The 15,090-nt window shown below is 43.1% G+C and overlaps 2 protein-coding genes across 2 annotated transcripts in view; both read right to left on the reverse strand.

Moving 5' to 3' along the window:
• Positions 1-62: 62 nt before the first annotated feature.
• On the reverse strand, positions 63-5,421 carry pdia4 (protein disulfide isomerase family A, member 4). Its single transcript, XM_071919487.2, has 10 exons — positions 5,145-5,421; positions 4,449-4,629; positions 3,879-4,084; positions 3,626-3,764; positions 3,158-3,363; positions 2,757-2,915; positions 2,465-2,616; positions 1,828-1,984; positions 1,446-1,679; positions 63-851 (listed from the first exon to the last, which is right to left on the reverse strand). The coding sequence occupies exons 1-10, from the start codon at positions 5,218-5,220 to the stop codon at positions 436-438; spliced, it is 1,926 nt and encodes a 641-aa protein (XP_071775588.1). The 5' UTR covers positions 5,221-5,421; the 3' UTR covers positions 63-435.
• A 1,098-nt stretch (positions 5,422-6,519) lies between these two features.
• Positions 6,520-15,090, reverse strand: part of pkd1l1 (polycystin 1 like 1, transient receptor potential channel interacting) — a 43,441-nt gene continuing 34,870 nt past the window's right edge. Inside the window, 17 exon segments of the mRNA XM_078291539.1 lie at positions 6,520-6,994; positions 7,123-7,235; positions 7,374-7,538; positions 7,760-7,921; positions 8,443-8,679; positions 9,395-9,529; positions 9,977-10,117; positions 10,456-10,560; positions 11,127-11,361; positions 11,607-11,818; positions 12,602-12,685; positions 13,083-13,191; positions 13,269-13,379; positions 13,488-13,606; positions 13,736-13,924; positions 14,152-14,236; positions 14,411-15,069. Coding sequence (XP_078147665.1) covers positions 6,520-6,994; positions 7,123-7,235; positions 7,374-7,538; positions 7,760-7,921; positions 8,443-8,679; positions 9,395-9,529; positions 9,977-10,117; positions 10,456-10,560; positions 11,127-11,361; positions 11,607-11,818; positions 12,602-12,685; positions 13,083-13,191; positions 13,269-13,379; positions 13,488-13,606; positions 13,736-13,924; positions 14,152-14,236; positions 14,411-15,069 — 3,336 coding nt within the window.

Consider the following 15,090-nt stretch of genomic DNA (forward strand, 5'->3'; position numbering starts at 1 on the left):
GCCTGCTCTTACATTTGAAATAAGGATGATGCACATAACTTATTGCTGATGGTGGATAAAGATATGACCATAATTTAATTCTGTTTGCAAATCATTTTCCAAGTTGACCTGTGTCATATGCTCCATTACAGCCTCGTAAAGACAAAATCAGTCATTTTACAACACCAGTAGCCTCACACTTCAGTGCTGGCCTAAAAAGAGCCATCATTTTAAGTTTTATTTAAAAAGACTTAAATCTCCAATAGTGCTTACATGCTTTTAGAAACAGAAGAAAGCAGAATCTCTTGGTATGAACAGAAACTAAAACAATGATTGAACATTGTAATCACAGCAACTCAGTAACGCCCTTCTCCTCCGCTGCCCTCCCTTCACCTTCCCAGAAGACTCTGCGCTAGCATGGTAAGAGTTCTTAGCTACTTGGCGAGAGAGAAACTCTCAAAGTTCGTCTCGGTTCTGTGATAGCTTCGTGGCGTGCTGTTCCAAGAACTTGCTGAACCCTTCCAGTGTTCTGTCCCCGCCCTCGAATTTGATGGGGCTCTGCTTGCTGTTGCTGGGGGCAAGGTATATCGTGGGGAAGCCCTCCACTTTGTAGCTGTCGTTCGGCACGTCGTTGGCCGTGGTGTCCATCTTGGCGATCACCAGGTTCTTCTCCCCCTTGTACTTCTTGCCCAGAGCCAGGTAGTCGGGCTCCAGTTTCTTACAGTGGCCGCACCACGGGGCGTAGAACTCGATCAGGACGTCCTTCTTGGTATCCATGACGATCTCGTCGAAGGTCTTGCCCACCACCACCTTCACTGGTCCTTTGTTGCTCTTGGGCACAGGCTGGGACTTGATGATGGGCTTCAGCTTGCCTGTGGATGGGGCACATGCACAAAATAAATTCAGAGAAATTGTGATTTTATATTCAGTGTCAATTGTGAGCAAAGTGACGCACCCTTCAGGATTCCTACACATTTTCCATCTCAAAATTTTTCCAGACAATTTGTTTTTACTTTGTTGACTGGATTGGTCAGTGTTCAGTATTATGTATGGTGACAGTGGCTGGGCAATATCACTGTCAACTAGGTCATATCGCTGTATAGCTGAAGATTATTGTTCATAACACAATCACAATGTGAAATTTCTATGTCTACAACCATATAATATGTATGTATATAATATGTGTGTATGAAGATTGAACACGTCTTTATCCTCTTTTTTTCCAACCTTTGTAAAATTTAAGACCTGGACATGGGCAAATTCATTTTCCAGACCTCCATCAGAAACCTGACCTTTATAAAATTGTTTAAATGGTGCAAGTCTACTGAAGAGAAGTAATTTGTCATATGAGAAACTACACTTTCAACATCACAACTCAGACAAAACATGCACTTGGTGCTGCTTTGACATCATGTCACCCTTCAAAATTCACAACCTTGTAAGGACACAAAATCTAGAAAACGCACCTTTCTTGAAGGCCATAACGAAGTCTCTCAGCACGTCAGAGTCGAGCTCCTCGGGCTCCATGGCAAACTTTTTGCCTCCATCTCCCAGAATTGCCACGTTGACCTCCTCGCCGCTCTCGCTCAGGCCCAGGCTCTTCAGCTCATCAGAGTAGTCCTCCTCGTCAGCGATGGCAAAGGTGTATTCTGGGAAATCCTTGGCCACCTCTAGCACCTTGGACCTCCAGAACTGAGTGGCTACGAATAGGAGAAACAAGAGTGAAGAGATTTGTTACAAAGATGTACTTAATCTGACACAGGTGTTAGTGGTTGTTTGAGTATCATGTTATTGTAGTTGGTGTGAGTAAATGTCTTAAACATCTTTTCAGCCATCAGAGAAACTCACCTTTCCTGTAGTCAAAGCTGAAGTCAATGCCATAATACACGACCACCAGCGGCCTTTTGGTGTAGCGCTTGGGGTCATTGCTCTGCTTCCTGTGACCCACCAGAGGAACCACGTGCTTTTTAAAGAACTCCTGCACTTCTGACACCGGCGTGGAGTCCTACATGAGGATTAAATAAATGCAAGTTGGGCTGGAATGTGTTTTTTCCCCAAATATGATAGAAATGTATCTGAAACTAGAGAGACTCTTTTTTTGCTGTTGTCAGGCAACAACCCTCTTATCCCTTCATTTTGCATTTTAACGAAACTGAAAGCCCACACAGTCATTTATGGGTTCAGAGAGTTTCATAACCCACGAAACCCCTTCAAAACCCCATGAGAACATTTAAAAAAAAAAAATGCACTGAAAGCCACTGAAGAAGAAGAAAGGAGGAGGAGAGGAAGAAAACAAGGCATTTTAGTTGACTTTTTGAAAAGTCAACTTTCTGCAGAGACAACGTTTTCATTTGACAGCAGCAACATTTTTCTGCTAGTGACAGCAATTACAAAGCTCTAGCCTCGTCCCCCGGCCTCCTCGTTTCACGATGCAGCTGGAAAGTGATGCGACTGAAGGATGAAAGGATAAAAATGGGGAAAATACCTTCACAGTGAGCGTGTGCGACTCCGGCTCATACTTGGAGCGGAACTTTTCAGGCTGAACCATGACGATCTGCCCGGGGGAGGCCTTGAGCAGTTTGGCCACGTCCGAGTTGAAGGAGTGACGGAAGGTGAAGTCTTCCCTCAGTGTATTACCTGACAGACGGACACATACAGTCGATTGGCATTTGAAGGCACCGTAAAAAAACACATCTTACCACTAAGACAATCCTAGTTCCTTTCTAAGTCAAGGGCCAAAGATGACCTTTTTGCTAAGTTGCTTTAGTGATACTTACAGGCCTCAATGTAGATCTCAAAGGCCGCATCCTGCTCACTGGAGAACACACCGACTATGACGGCATCATCACCGTCCTTGATGAGCTCCTGCACCTGTTTTACTGTCTGCACCTTCTTAGATGGAGGACCTGCCTGCTCACCCATGTACTCAACAATGCCTAGAGAGAGAGAGAGACATGGATAGATCAGCTACAGTCTTTGAATCAAAAAAGGGAATGAATAGAAATTGAAACGTGCACACACACATAAACACCTTAGCATGCATGGACAAACAGGAAAAACAGGAATGTGAGTGGCAAGGTTGGACTTGAACCCTTAGAGGTGGTATCTCATGCATAAATTAAGCCTATTCCATCAGTAATGCTGGGATTGCTCCTACATGAGACAATAGATGACCTACCAAACTTCTCTCTGGGTCCATTGTATTCAAAGACCTTGCCCTTCCTGAACATCTTGAGGGTGGGATAGCCGGACACCTCGAAGCGTGTGGCGATCTCCGGTTCAACGGTGGCGTCCACCTTGGCCAGAGGAATGGGAGGAGTGCGCTGGCTCAGCTCCTTCGCCGCCTTCTCATATTCTGGGGCCAAGCGCTTACAGTGTCCGCACCTGAAGGTCCAATTAAAACAAGCCAATGATTAGGGAAGCTTCATTAGTCTTAAGAACTGCAGTGAATAAGCTAAGACATCTAGAAGATCACTTTATTAATTGCTGCCCTAGAGTCAAAACTCACTTTTAAGCCAACAAAGCCAGCACTGACAGTGAAAGAATTAAAAGATTAACCAATTTCCGGCTACAGCTGATGGCAAAACTTTGCTTTGAGCTGCTACTTGTACTGGTTGTATTCATGCCGTTTCCAGTGATGACTGACCATGGAGCGTAGAACTCCACCAGGATGATGTCGGCGTTGTTAACAATCTCATCAAAGTTGTCCTTGGTCAGCACCAGCGTGGCCTCAGGAGGCGGCTTCCAATCTGGCTGAGCCACCTCTTGCACCCGGGCCACAATGGCTGCAACAAACAGGCATTTACCACATTAACAATGGCATCCACAATGGTTTTGATGCTTATTCTTTTTGGAAAGAGGACAGGTATGCATCCCATTTTGTTCTGCATCTCTCCTACCCTTCTCTGTCCTGTCTCCATCGTAGTCCACGGGTTCCCCCTTCTTCAGGATCTTGATGGTGGGATAGCCCGACACGTCGAACTTGCTCGCCACCTGACTGGCCTTGGTGGCGTCCACCTTAGCCACAGGTATAGGCGGGTCATTCTCCTTGAGAGTCTGAGCGATTTTCTCATACTCTGGAGCAAACTGTTTGCAGTGGCCACACCTAAGGAGAAGCAAAGAATCCAGAAACATCCACAAGTGATGAAGTTGGCAGGGACGTGGGAAAAGAGGCAAACTGTAAAATATGTTTGTAAATAGGGTGTGACTTAAAATACTCAAATGGCAAAATATTCTGTTTCTGATGCTCCTCTGCTATTTATTAAATGACATAAGCTACATTAGACTTAGAAAACTTTAATGTCCTCCAAGAGGCAATTTGTGGTACAACACAGAACATATAGACACATTTTAAGTTGTGACAGATCCTCACCAGGTTGCATTTTCCAACGATCAAGAATTTCAAGTTAAGCAGGTTTAGCTCATCATGGTCATGGCAGATTTCTCTAGATGAGGAAGTACAAACTTACCATGGAGCATAAAACTCAACCAGAACTGTGTCCTTGCCCTCCATGAAAGTATCATAGTTGTTGTCTGTGAGAACCAGCACTCCGTTCTCTTCCTTCACCTCTGTCCCATCATCTTCATCCTCCTCCTCTTCATCATCACTGTCTTCATCATCAGTCTCCTCCTCCTTCTCCTCTGCAACATCTTACACAAGGAAAGAAATACAGACGCAAACTATTTTAAAGAGGAGTACACTCTATGTTAATGAGTTTCTCCAATCAAAATCCTACTTGCTTTGCTTTTTACTTTTTTTGAAAATAAGTCAGGTATGGGTTGAATGGTTGGGATGACATTAAAGTTGGGCTTGCTCACTAACATGCATCCTGTTAGTAAGTGAAGGGATATGCAAACTGAAAAAGCACAGCAGAAACTCGGATAATCTGATAGAGATTAAGACTTTATGACAGGCCTGCTGCCAAGTGTTAACACGGTCAAGAGCCTGATAACTGCATTTGTGTACTTGGCCATGACAATCCTGTTAACGTTAGCTAGCTCGTTCTATTAGCTAGCATGCTAACAACAGGACTAGCAGAGTATCTAATTTAGCTAGTTTGCATGACACTACCTTGCAGCCCACGCGCCAGTGGCCATAATGCTTTGCTTTAATAGTTCCTGTAGTTGCGGTAACTCCATAAGCTTGCAAAAGAGCGAACACTCACCATCTTCACATCTGACGACAGTTGCAAAATGTGCAACGCCAAGCAGCACAATCAGCAGCAGTGCAACCTTCCTCATTGTCAAGAGATGATACGGTCAGTCCGTTAATGACGTGCGATGTAGCCAGCTAGCTAATAACGCTGATGATTGTCATGTAAATACTGATTATCAGCTGTACGGTCAGTTGAGAGGGATCAATACTGATGTGTGGTTATATGTGTCTTTGGGTTGTGGTTTCATACAAACTAAACACTTCTGAAATCACGCACGCCACCTCCTCCGTCTGGAACTTGTCTGACTTGCCACGTTCTGATTGGTCCTCATCATCAGCCGTGCTCCAATCGCCTTTCGCCACTCAATTCCTCAATCTTGTACGTTGGAGAATACCATTGGATAGTTGTGCTTATTGTTTGCTTCTTGGAGACTTTTCAAGGGACCTCAGTCTGTCAGTACGTGTATGAGAGCTAGTGGGTTAGAGAGAGTGTCCTGTAGCCGAAAGATCAGAGGCTCGATTCTCAGCCAAACCTCGTCCATTAACAACCATTAAAGACACTGAAGCCCTACCGGCTCACGTATTTGAATAAGTGTCAGCTAAACACCTAAAATGTATATTATGCTATACTAGGTTCAAAAACGATTCTAAACTAGCTGCACAGTAATAGTTTCAAAATAGACCCCAAAAGATGCTAGTTGTGTCAATCATCAGTATGTGGGCCTGGTAACATTGATATGACAATAACACCTGTTTCTACCCATTATTTGCTGCTTGCTCTGATGCAGTTTCAGCCATGCAATTTCAGTGCACACTCTGTTTGAAAAGTTTTTATTGCAACACTGTTCCCTCAGTAAGTGATAGGTTACATGATGGCTTGAGTAAAAAACTGAAAAAAGTCCACACATCTGTTATCAGTTGATATGACACAAAACAATACAGTTACACCCCCTTTCCCTCTCACAGTCATGTCCCATGTAAGTGTCACGGTGTAACAACAGTTAACAACAAATATTCATAGAGCAAACTGAGGTCAATATCTATTAAAAATCCTTTCAGGTTCTTTGAGGTTCCGCCTCAGTCTGCCTGGGGCGTGCGATGGTCTGTTTGCATTTTAAGATAATCCCACTGGCTCTGATGTGCAAGACAAAATCAATCAAACACAGAAAATTCAAGTCAAATGTGAGCCAACAAATAGTTATTTGACAAAAGTGGATGCCTAGCAAGAGATGGTGGGCCCACTGATAAAATATGACATTGGGCAGATACCATTCTATAACATGGTAGGAATCCTCACAACCTAGACTTTTAAGATCCTCTCGCTAATCACTTGCACTGTCCCAGCACTGTCAGACTGGCTCCAGCTGTGGATCTCCTGATGGATCCTACTGTTTCCCCAGCTCTCCACTCCCAGGCTTCTCATGGACCAGAACCTCCACCACCACCTCTGTACAGGTGTACCTGGTGGCCTGAGTGCCTAACTTAGAGTCTGTCCCACTCTTACAGAGACTCCTGTAAGCCTTTTTACTTAACCAACAGCTGTCAGTGGTCTTAGTCCACTGGCTGGTTTGATTCTCCAGAACATCACTCTGGACCGATGCAGCCGCTGACCCCCTACTGGGCCGGTGATCTGCTGTCCGAACCCCCCTGAGTGATGCTGACTCCGGGAGGGAGAGGCAGCTTTGTCCCCTTAATGAAGTCTGGAGCTCTCCGTCTTTTGGAGGAGCTTTAGATTTCGCTGGATTTCCTTCAGATCTTGCTCCAGCTTGCAGAGGAATACTGATGGAGTCTGAGGAGAGACTGTCTTTGCTCTGGCCTTGTTGCTGTAGGAACTGCAGTGTCTCCAATTCAAGCTGAGACCTGGTGGTGCTGGAATAAATTGTCATGTAAAAATTTGGTAGCAGTAAAAAGTGAAATTCGTATAATTTTTTTAAAAATGTGTGGAATTTTCTCTATAGACTCAATAGATGCTGGTCTAACCTTATTACCTGAGCAGGTGAGATGCAGGTGAGTGTTCTCCATGGCTTGGCAGACAGAGGTCACTGATGTCTGTGTGGTCGTTCGCTATCGTCTCTTCTGTCATGTGTGTCTTTACAAAGCACTGTAACAGAAACATAGTGTTCAAACAGCAATATAAGCTGCTTGTGTCCTATTGTATTGTGTGCATGTGTGCATGTACTGTATGCATGTGTCTGAATCTTTTTTCTGGGTGTCTGTGTCTCACCCCAGGCCTGCTCACCTGTGTGTCCACACTGCGGGGCTTCTGTGTGGGGCAGATGGAGGGACTGTCCTCCCTGTAGCGATGGGCCTTGGGTGGCAGAGTGTGGTGCAGGCTGTTGGAGAGGGCGTTGAGCCTGAACAAGAGCTCGTCCACCAGGCTCTCAAACTCCTCAAGGTAGTAGTTCTGAAAAACAAAAGGAAAAATAAATGGCTTGAGATAGTCTACCAATCGTCTCGTCCATGGTCTCATTTGTTTACTGTAATTATACCAAGATATCACAATTTATTTGACAATGATATGTTGATTTTCAAAAATTCTATACATATTATTATCATTTTTCTTATTAAAAGTCCTTGTAATATAGTTAACTGGACATTTTGCTGTTTAAGTAGGAGTTTCCTCACCCTCCTCTCAGTCTGGTTCTCTGTCCATCTTGGACTATGCTGGCCAGTGAACACAGAAACCCTGCGTCTGATGTAGGTGGCTGTCTCTGCCAGAGTGAAGACATCCCTCCTACAGTGGGCTCTTTTGGCAACTCTGACCAATGAAGACACCACACACATCACCTGGAAGGAAGAAACATGGCTGTTAGAACACAATAGTGAGCTAAATGTGCTGGATTTCTACTGATTTGTCCACGTGTAGCAGGCACTTCTACAAAGAATGACAACCAAGGGACATATTTAAGGGCATTTGGCACGGCTCATTCATCCACTCAACACCCCACTTCATTCAAGCATCATTATACATAAATCATCCATTCTCTCATCTATTCATTCACTCATTCACTCACAATCTGGCTGCCTATAATGGTTTTAAACTCACATGTCTGATACTGTTGAATGAGTTTAAAGCATTGGTGGCAGATATGTTCAAATAAGAATGTAACTGCTTTTGTTCCTAGTACTTATTGTTGTTTTATGTTTTTACATGATATTATTTTCTTCTGTATTTTTCTTTTTATTCTTTTCCTATGTGTCCTGTGTTTTTATGCTATGTTTCAATCTCTCGTAAAAGAGAACATTTTCTCAATGTGGTTTCCCTGATAAAAAAAGAAAAAATGAAATGACTTCAGAAATGTTCATACCACTGCTGTCCACACCACAGAGGAGGTGAGACAGAGAGCTCCATGGTAGACAATATCTGAGAAGCTGCTAGGAGCTCCGCGTCCCGAGAGGAAGAGGCCCCTGACCGCCCTGAGGCCCCAGCAGTGAGACAGCAGGGTCTGAAGGGAGCGGGGAAGGGAGCTGAAAGCCCGGGACCTTTGTATGAACAGCAGGTTCCCCACACAGGACAGCGCCACCAACAGGAGAAGTCCTGAAACCTGGGACATCAGAAGGGGCAGATTATTATCACCAACTACAGTATCTATCTATCTATCTATCTATCTATCTATCTATCTGTTTGTCTGTTTAATATCAAGTCTTCACCTTAGAATCATAAGGTTCTGACATTTTGGTAAGAAATAGCTCTATAAACAGTCTTTACATATGGCTGCAGCAGATTTGAGAAATTGTTTTTTGAGTGGGTAAAAAATCTAATTAGAAAGAGTTTATTAGTATCACATGTGTGGGATGCTCATATCTCAAAACTACTCTGAGCAAAGACAGAACCTTATAATGCCACGCACATAACCTCTCCATAATCTTCTTTATAATATCACCATATAAATAGTCTTGCTGGTTTTAAAAACTCAATTTCAATTCAAAGATGTTGCCCAACTGAATAACATGTACGGAAGTACAGAATGTCAATGAGACCAACAGCAATGACAGGAGATTATCAGTGCTAAGGGATTGTTACTGTTTTCAAACTGTTTTCATACTGTTACTGTTTCATACGTTTTATTACATTTCCTTACAAAACAGCACAATTTTTGAGGATGCAATCATCTATATTTTTAAATTTGTGACTATATAATATCATTTAACACTATTTTTTTTCCTAAAATTGTTTGTAGACAGATTTGGAATGAAGGCCTTTCATAATGTCAATGACAAAGGAGTGTTATCATTCTCATTGTCGTACTGTGTGTTTACCATTGGCCAGAAGAGGCTGGAGAGTGACTGTGTGAAGACTGTAGCAGATGTAGCCATAGTCCTGTTCACCCTCAACACAGACACACACCTCACAGAGAGAAGGAAGAGCATCAGGCCACGCAGAGTACGGATCCGCTGCAGACACCAAGGACATGGGCATCATCATCATCATCATCATCATCATCATCATCATCATCATCATCATCACCATCACTGTCACTGTCATCATCCTCAGCATCAACACCTAAAAAAAATCTCTAAAAGCACTTCATAAGCTCAAAGTAGTGTTGAAATTAGATTTTTCATACTTATTTTATAGTGGTATGTTTGGCAAAAACAATGAATCTCATATATAGTGTATCTTCTTAAAAAGTAGTGTATGTCATGTTAAATGTAAAAGTTGTTTTAGTAATGTTATATCAATAAATTACTCAGAACTGGCTTGTTGAAGCCGTTATAAACTAAACATGAAGCAGGACATACAGCAAACTGTTACTCAAGAATAAATATTAGTTTTCCTTTCTCTCTCTACCTCCCTCTTATCTCTCTTTCTCTCACTCTCGCCCTCCCTCCCTCTCTCACTTGTTCCCGGACAGCCAGGAGGCGGACATCAACGTGTCCTCTGTAGTCGTGTCTCTGCAGCAGGTCCACAACCTCCAGGGTGATAATGGAGTGACAGATGTAATAAACATAGTACACTAGGGTTACTGTCAGCAGACTGACCTGCAGAGAGAGAGAGAGAGAGAGAAATATTTCTACACCAGTAAAGTATAATCAAATACATTTCATCAACCATGCTCTGCACTATGCCCTTCAGATACTTTTTCCCTGCGATTTATTTCACTGGTTTGTTTGTTTAAGACCGAGAGGTTAGTTTACCCTTTCAGCTAGGTCACTGCAATCTTGTTTGTGTGCATTTGTGCCTCTGTGTATGTGTGTGTGTGTGTGTGTGTGTGTGTGTGTGCGCAGATGTGTGTGCATGTATGTGTGATGTATGTATTTGTGTAATTTTGCCTATGTGCATTAGATTACTTATACGGTATACTACTTAAACTTTTTACCTCCAGCCAGTTGCAGGGTGTCCTCCAGTATCCCATCAGCCCTTGCTGTCCTACAGTGTGTGCTTGACGACAGAGTTGCAGCAGAGACAAGAGGAGGAAGAGGAGCTGGAGGGGAGGAAGAGGAAACATGGTGAACCTTCAGGCCTCTCAACCAATCAAGAAAACATCCTGAAGTTTTACTCAAATCATCTAAATGATGATACCAGTGTGACATTCTTGTCCTCATAGGAGTTCATACCTCTGCCTTTTTCCATTACGAGATATTAGTGGCTATTTTGTGGTGATTCATAGGATGAGAATGGCATAGGTCAAAGCTACTGCTAACTGACAAAAAGCTGGCCCAAAAGCTCATTAGTCCTGAGCAAAATATACAGCATTCTTAACATTTAAATCAAGTCCTTATGCTTTTGTTTGTTTTTCCTTTTAAATCATGTGAAATATCAGTTTCATTAATTCATTTTTCCTCTGTCCACGTTCAGACTTCTTTGCCCACTGAGCTGAGCTCTTATTTAGGTAGTTTCATAGTCTTTCTTATTCAAATTTTTATTTTTTGGAGCAGGGACATTGGTCTTATGAAAGTCTAACTTGGCAGATGTCCTCCTATTCCTACTAGCACCTAATTCTTAAGCTGATAAAAGGCAATGGTGTTTTTTTGTTTGTTTGTTTTTTACCTGGCAGACCATAACGCCATAGCCCCATACAGACGGAGTGTGATAGATCCTAACTGATTGGACATTGGCAGAGGTCAGTAAGACACCGGTGGGGCTCCGCTCAGTGAGCAGGGTCACACTGCTGAACAAACTGGGTGCAGGGCTGTACAAGGTGATCTGGACCTTCAGGGCCACCGTTCGTCTGCCCAGCCAGCCACCTGAATGCAGGAACTTTAGTTTGGACGCAGCCTCAGACCTGGGGAGGGCAGAGGAGACCCGGTTAATGATGATATTCACGTTGGTCAGGAACAAGGAACAGGTTTCACAGACATGAATTAAACCTAATGCAATTGGAAATTATTTCAATGGAGATCTAAATTTGCCATTTTTAAAGAAAAACAATGATACAAACATTCAAATAAGAGTCTTTCCACCATGTGAGGACTGTGTGTGTGTGTGTGTGTGTGTGTGTGTGTGTTTGTGTGTGTGTGTGGTTCTGACCTTGTGAGGCCCAGGCCAACCATAGCGATTGGTCCTGAGTAGCAGCCCAGATGACCACACATCTGTTGAGCTGCCGCCGTGGGAAACATGAGAGCAGAGCCCGGATAAAAGAAGGCTCTGCTCCCAAACCAGAAGAGGGGAGGACACTCTGTGACCCGGCCAGCCATCCCACCAGAGACCTGGGCAGAAATGAACTCAACTCCCTGCAACGCCTGGAGAGGAACACGCCAAAGTCAACAGTCGCCTACACACACAGTCAGCAGATACAGTACATCAAGTCAAAGGCACATGCAAAAAGTTACTTGTAGTAACTGTGACACTGTGGTAGCATAAGGAAACTTAGTTGAGCATCTCCAGTATCACTATGGACTGTATCAGGGCAGAGGTTAATTCACTTTCGATTCAGTCAATTCAAAATGTAAATAGTCACTGCAATTGATCATAACTAAATAGATTGGATATTACAGTATGTTCATGCCAAAAGTTCAATATATGAATTTTAAAGGAAATTCACTTTCTGAATTGTGTGTATTGAAAATGAATTGAACCCAACCCTGGAGTGAGTGGAGTCGGTCCACTTGTGGCCCGGGCCAATGTTGGTGAAACAGCACCCTCTGCTGGAGAATATGATTGCATACAAAGCAGCTGTTCTATGAGGAGTATTATATGTCCAGAACTAGGAAGGAAACTTTCAAAATATAATGCATAGCAGGTGACTGATTATTTGCTTGAAATTGTAATTGGTAAAAAAAATATATACACTGGATCACTCAAGATGATTGATCCAGTGTTTCACTTTTGGATTATTTTACCTCCACAAACCATGGGGATTTTTATTTCAGTAACTGTACTGTAACTAATTATAATGTCCAGTGTTTGTAATCAAATGAGTCAGTAAAGGTTAAGTAAGTAGTCTAATCCTACATGTAACTGCATGTAATCTGGTTATGAACATATAGTATATATGTCATATATATATATGTCAGTTGGGCTACCTGACACTGAGATGAGTTGGAAATCTCAGTCTTCCAGAGGATTGGCTCACCAATCAGAATGTGTGTTTCTTGGATGGCACCAACCTGAGGAGCAGTGAAGAAGGTGAAAAAAAAAACAATTGTCTGTCTACACATAGACCACACACAAAAATAGGACTAGTTTCAAACATGAAGTATGCCTTGTCCTAGGCAAGGACATTTCTTTTAATGTGTGGAAGAGAATCACATGCACAATATATCACAAACTAGCTAAAAGCTAGCTAAAAGTCCATTGACTTCATCAATAATTTCTTTTTTTTTTTTGTTTTTGAAGTGAAGATGAAGTGGGAGTAACAACTGATTCCTACCAAACTGAAACTCACAGTTTAAGTTATCTGATCCCCAATTCTCCTCATTTGGACAGTGGATGAATCCTTTTCAGAGTAGCTTAGAAATTGAGACAGTGATGAAAGTCACTGGAGAGCTTTTAGTCTCAGCTCACCTTGGTTGTGGCAGAAGACTTCTTGTACAGTACATTCAGCAGACCGGTCTGAGTCCACTTCCACCAATCATCATGGTTTTGGATGGACAAAAATGGATTATGGTGGTCCCTAAGTAAAGACAAAATAAGATTTTGGAGTGTCTGTGTGCAAGAGAGAGAGAGAGAGAGAGCATGTGCATGTGTTACCTTGTGAACTGTATTCTGACAGCTTTGTTGAGGTGGTAATGGTCACTGAAGGAGCCGTCGTAGGTTAGACACAGTAACAAGACCAGCATGGATACATAGAGAGACAACTCCCTGGATGAGAGAGAGAGAGAGTGTGTGAGAAAGAATGTCTCACACTGTTTCGGCGCACACACACACACACACACACACACACACACACACACAGGCAAACACACACACCTGAGTGTTTTATGGATGAGTGTTTCTTTTCTTTTCTTCTCACGAGTTTTCTTCAGCTCTGCTGGAGTGGGCGGGCGCACAAGACGCAGGTACCGGGCTCGCTGACGAGCTACAAGCAGCTGTCAATCAAAAATAATTGTCTTAATGGTCTTATAGAATAGAACAGAATAGAATAGAACAGAATAGAATAGAATAGAATAGAATAGAATAGAATAGAATAGAATAGAATAGAATAGTTTGGCTACTACCTTTTCAAGGTATGAGCATCCTTCCTGAGGGAAGGCAGATGGCCTGAACTGGAGCTCTTCTGGTCGATAACCGCCATGTTGGCTCCACAGTTTCGAAGCCTCTATCTCAAACACAGTGATACCAGAGAAACTATAAAAGTCTGGCCTCTTCCTGTACCACAAGGAGACGATCACTGCCACTATAAGTATCTGAAAAAGAAAAAGAACAAGGTTTCAAGTGCAAAGAGTTGACTGGCTAAAAATAGTGCTTGACAGTTTTTTTTGCTAAGCGTTAAATGGCGTTCATCTTGTGGGTAATCTTAGTTTGGGATTAGGAATTATACAGTACATTTATTCAGTAAAACATGTGGTTTAAGACTGGTTGGTATTTGATATGTTGGGCTTGGATCAGGTTTTGAGTGTTTAGGGTGGTTTACCATGGCTGGCTGGATGAGGAAGATGCAGGAGAGCAGGGAGAAGACAAGGGAGTGGATCCACAGCAGAACCTTACTGCTGCTGAACCTGACAGGATAAGATACAGCATGATATATGACATGCTATGAACAAGATAAACATGTTTCAAAATGTATGCAATGAATTAATAACAAATCAATTAAGCATCATCTCCACTGGCTTAATACTCAGATCCTCACACAGCTTCATGATGACCCAGGACGTTGTCTCATGCCCCCCTACCTTATTCCCAGCAGTGCAGAGAGCAGCAGGCAGCAGAGGGACAGCAGCAGACACAGTGCCCAGGCCAGGTGGAGACACCAGTGGGGTCTTGGTCTGACTCTTCTCCCTGACAGCAAATGCTTGCCGTCCTCAAAGCCAGAGTCTGATGAGCCTTTCACTTGGGCGACTGGATCCTTCTCCTTCTGAATCACTAGATCCCCATCTGTCTGTAGATCCTTGTTGCAGTGGATTAATTGGCTCCCATCTCTCTCACTGTTCAGCTGTTCCCATTGAGTTATTAGCTCTTTCTGAGGAACTGGATCCCTGCTGTCTGTGGGAACTAGATTCCTGTGATTAGCCTTGACCACTAGATCCCCATCCCTCCTATTGTTCACCAGATCTTTCTGCATTACTAGATTCCAGTCCTTCCTGTTGGTCGACATATCTTTCTGGGTCGCATGATTCTTGCTGCTCTGGCTTACCAGATCCCTCTCTTTTCCCTGAGGTACTGGGTCAACACTGTTCCCCTCAGTAATCAGATCTTGAAGTGCCAGTTCCCTACTGCCCTGGATCTCCAGAGCGTCCTCCTTCCTGATGACTAAATCTTTTTGGATTACAGGTTCCTCGCGTTTGTCTTTGTTTACCAGATCCCCAGTGGACACTGAGACCAGGTCTGGGCCCTACAGAAAAAAAATAGATGT

The sequence above is a fragment of the Centroberyx gerrardi genome, chromosome 22 (assembly GCF_048128805.1).
Source record: "Centroberyx gerrardi isolate f3 chromosome 22, fCenGer3.hap1.cur.20231027, whole genome shotgun sequence".
NCBI classification, from domain to species: Eukaryota; Metazoa; Chordata; class Actinopteri; order Beryciformes; family Berycidae; genus Centroberyx; species Centroberyx gerrardi.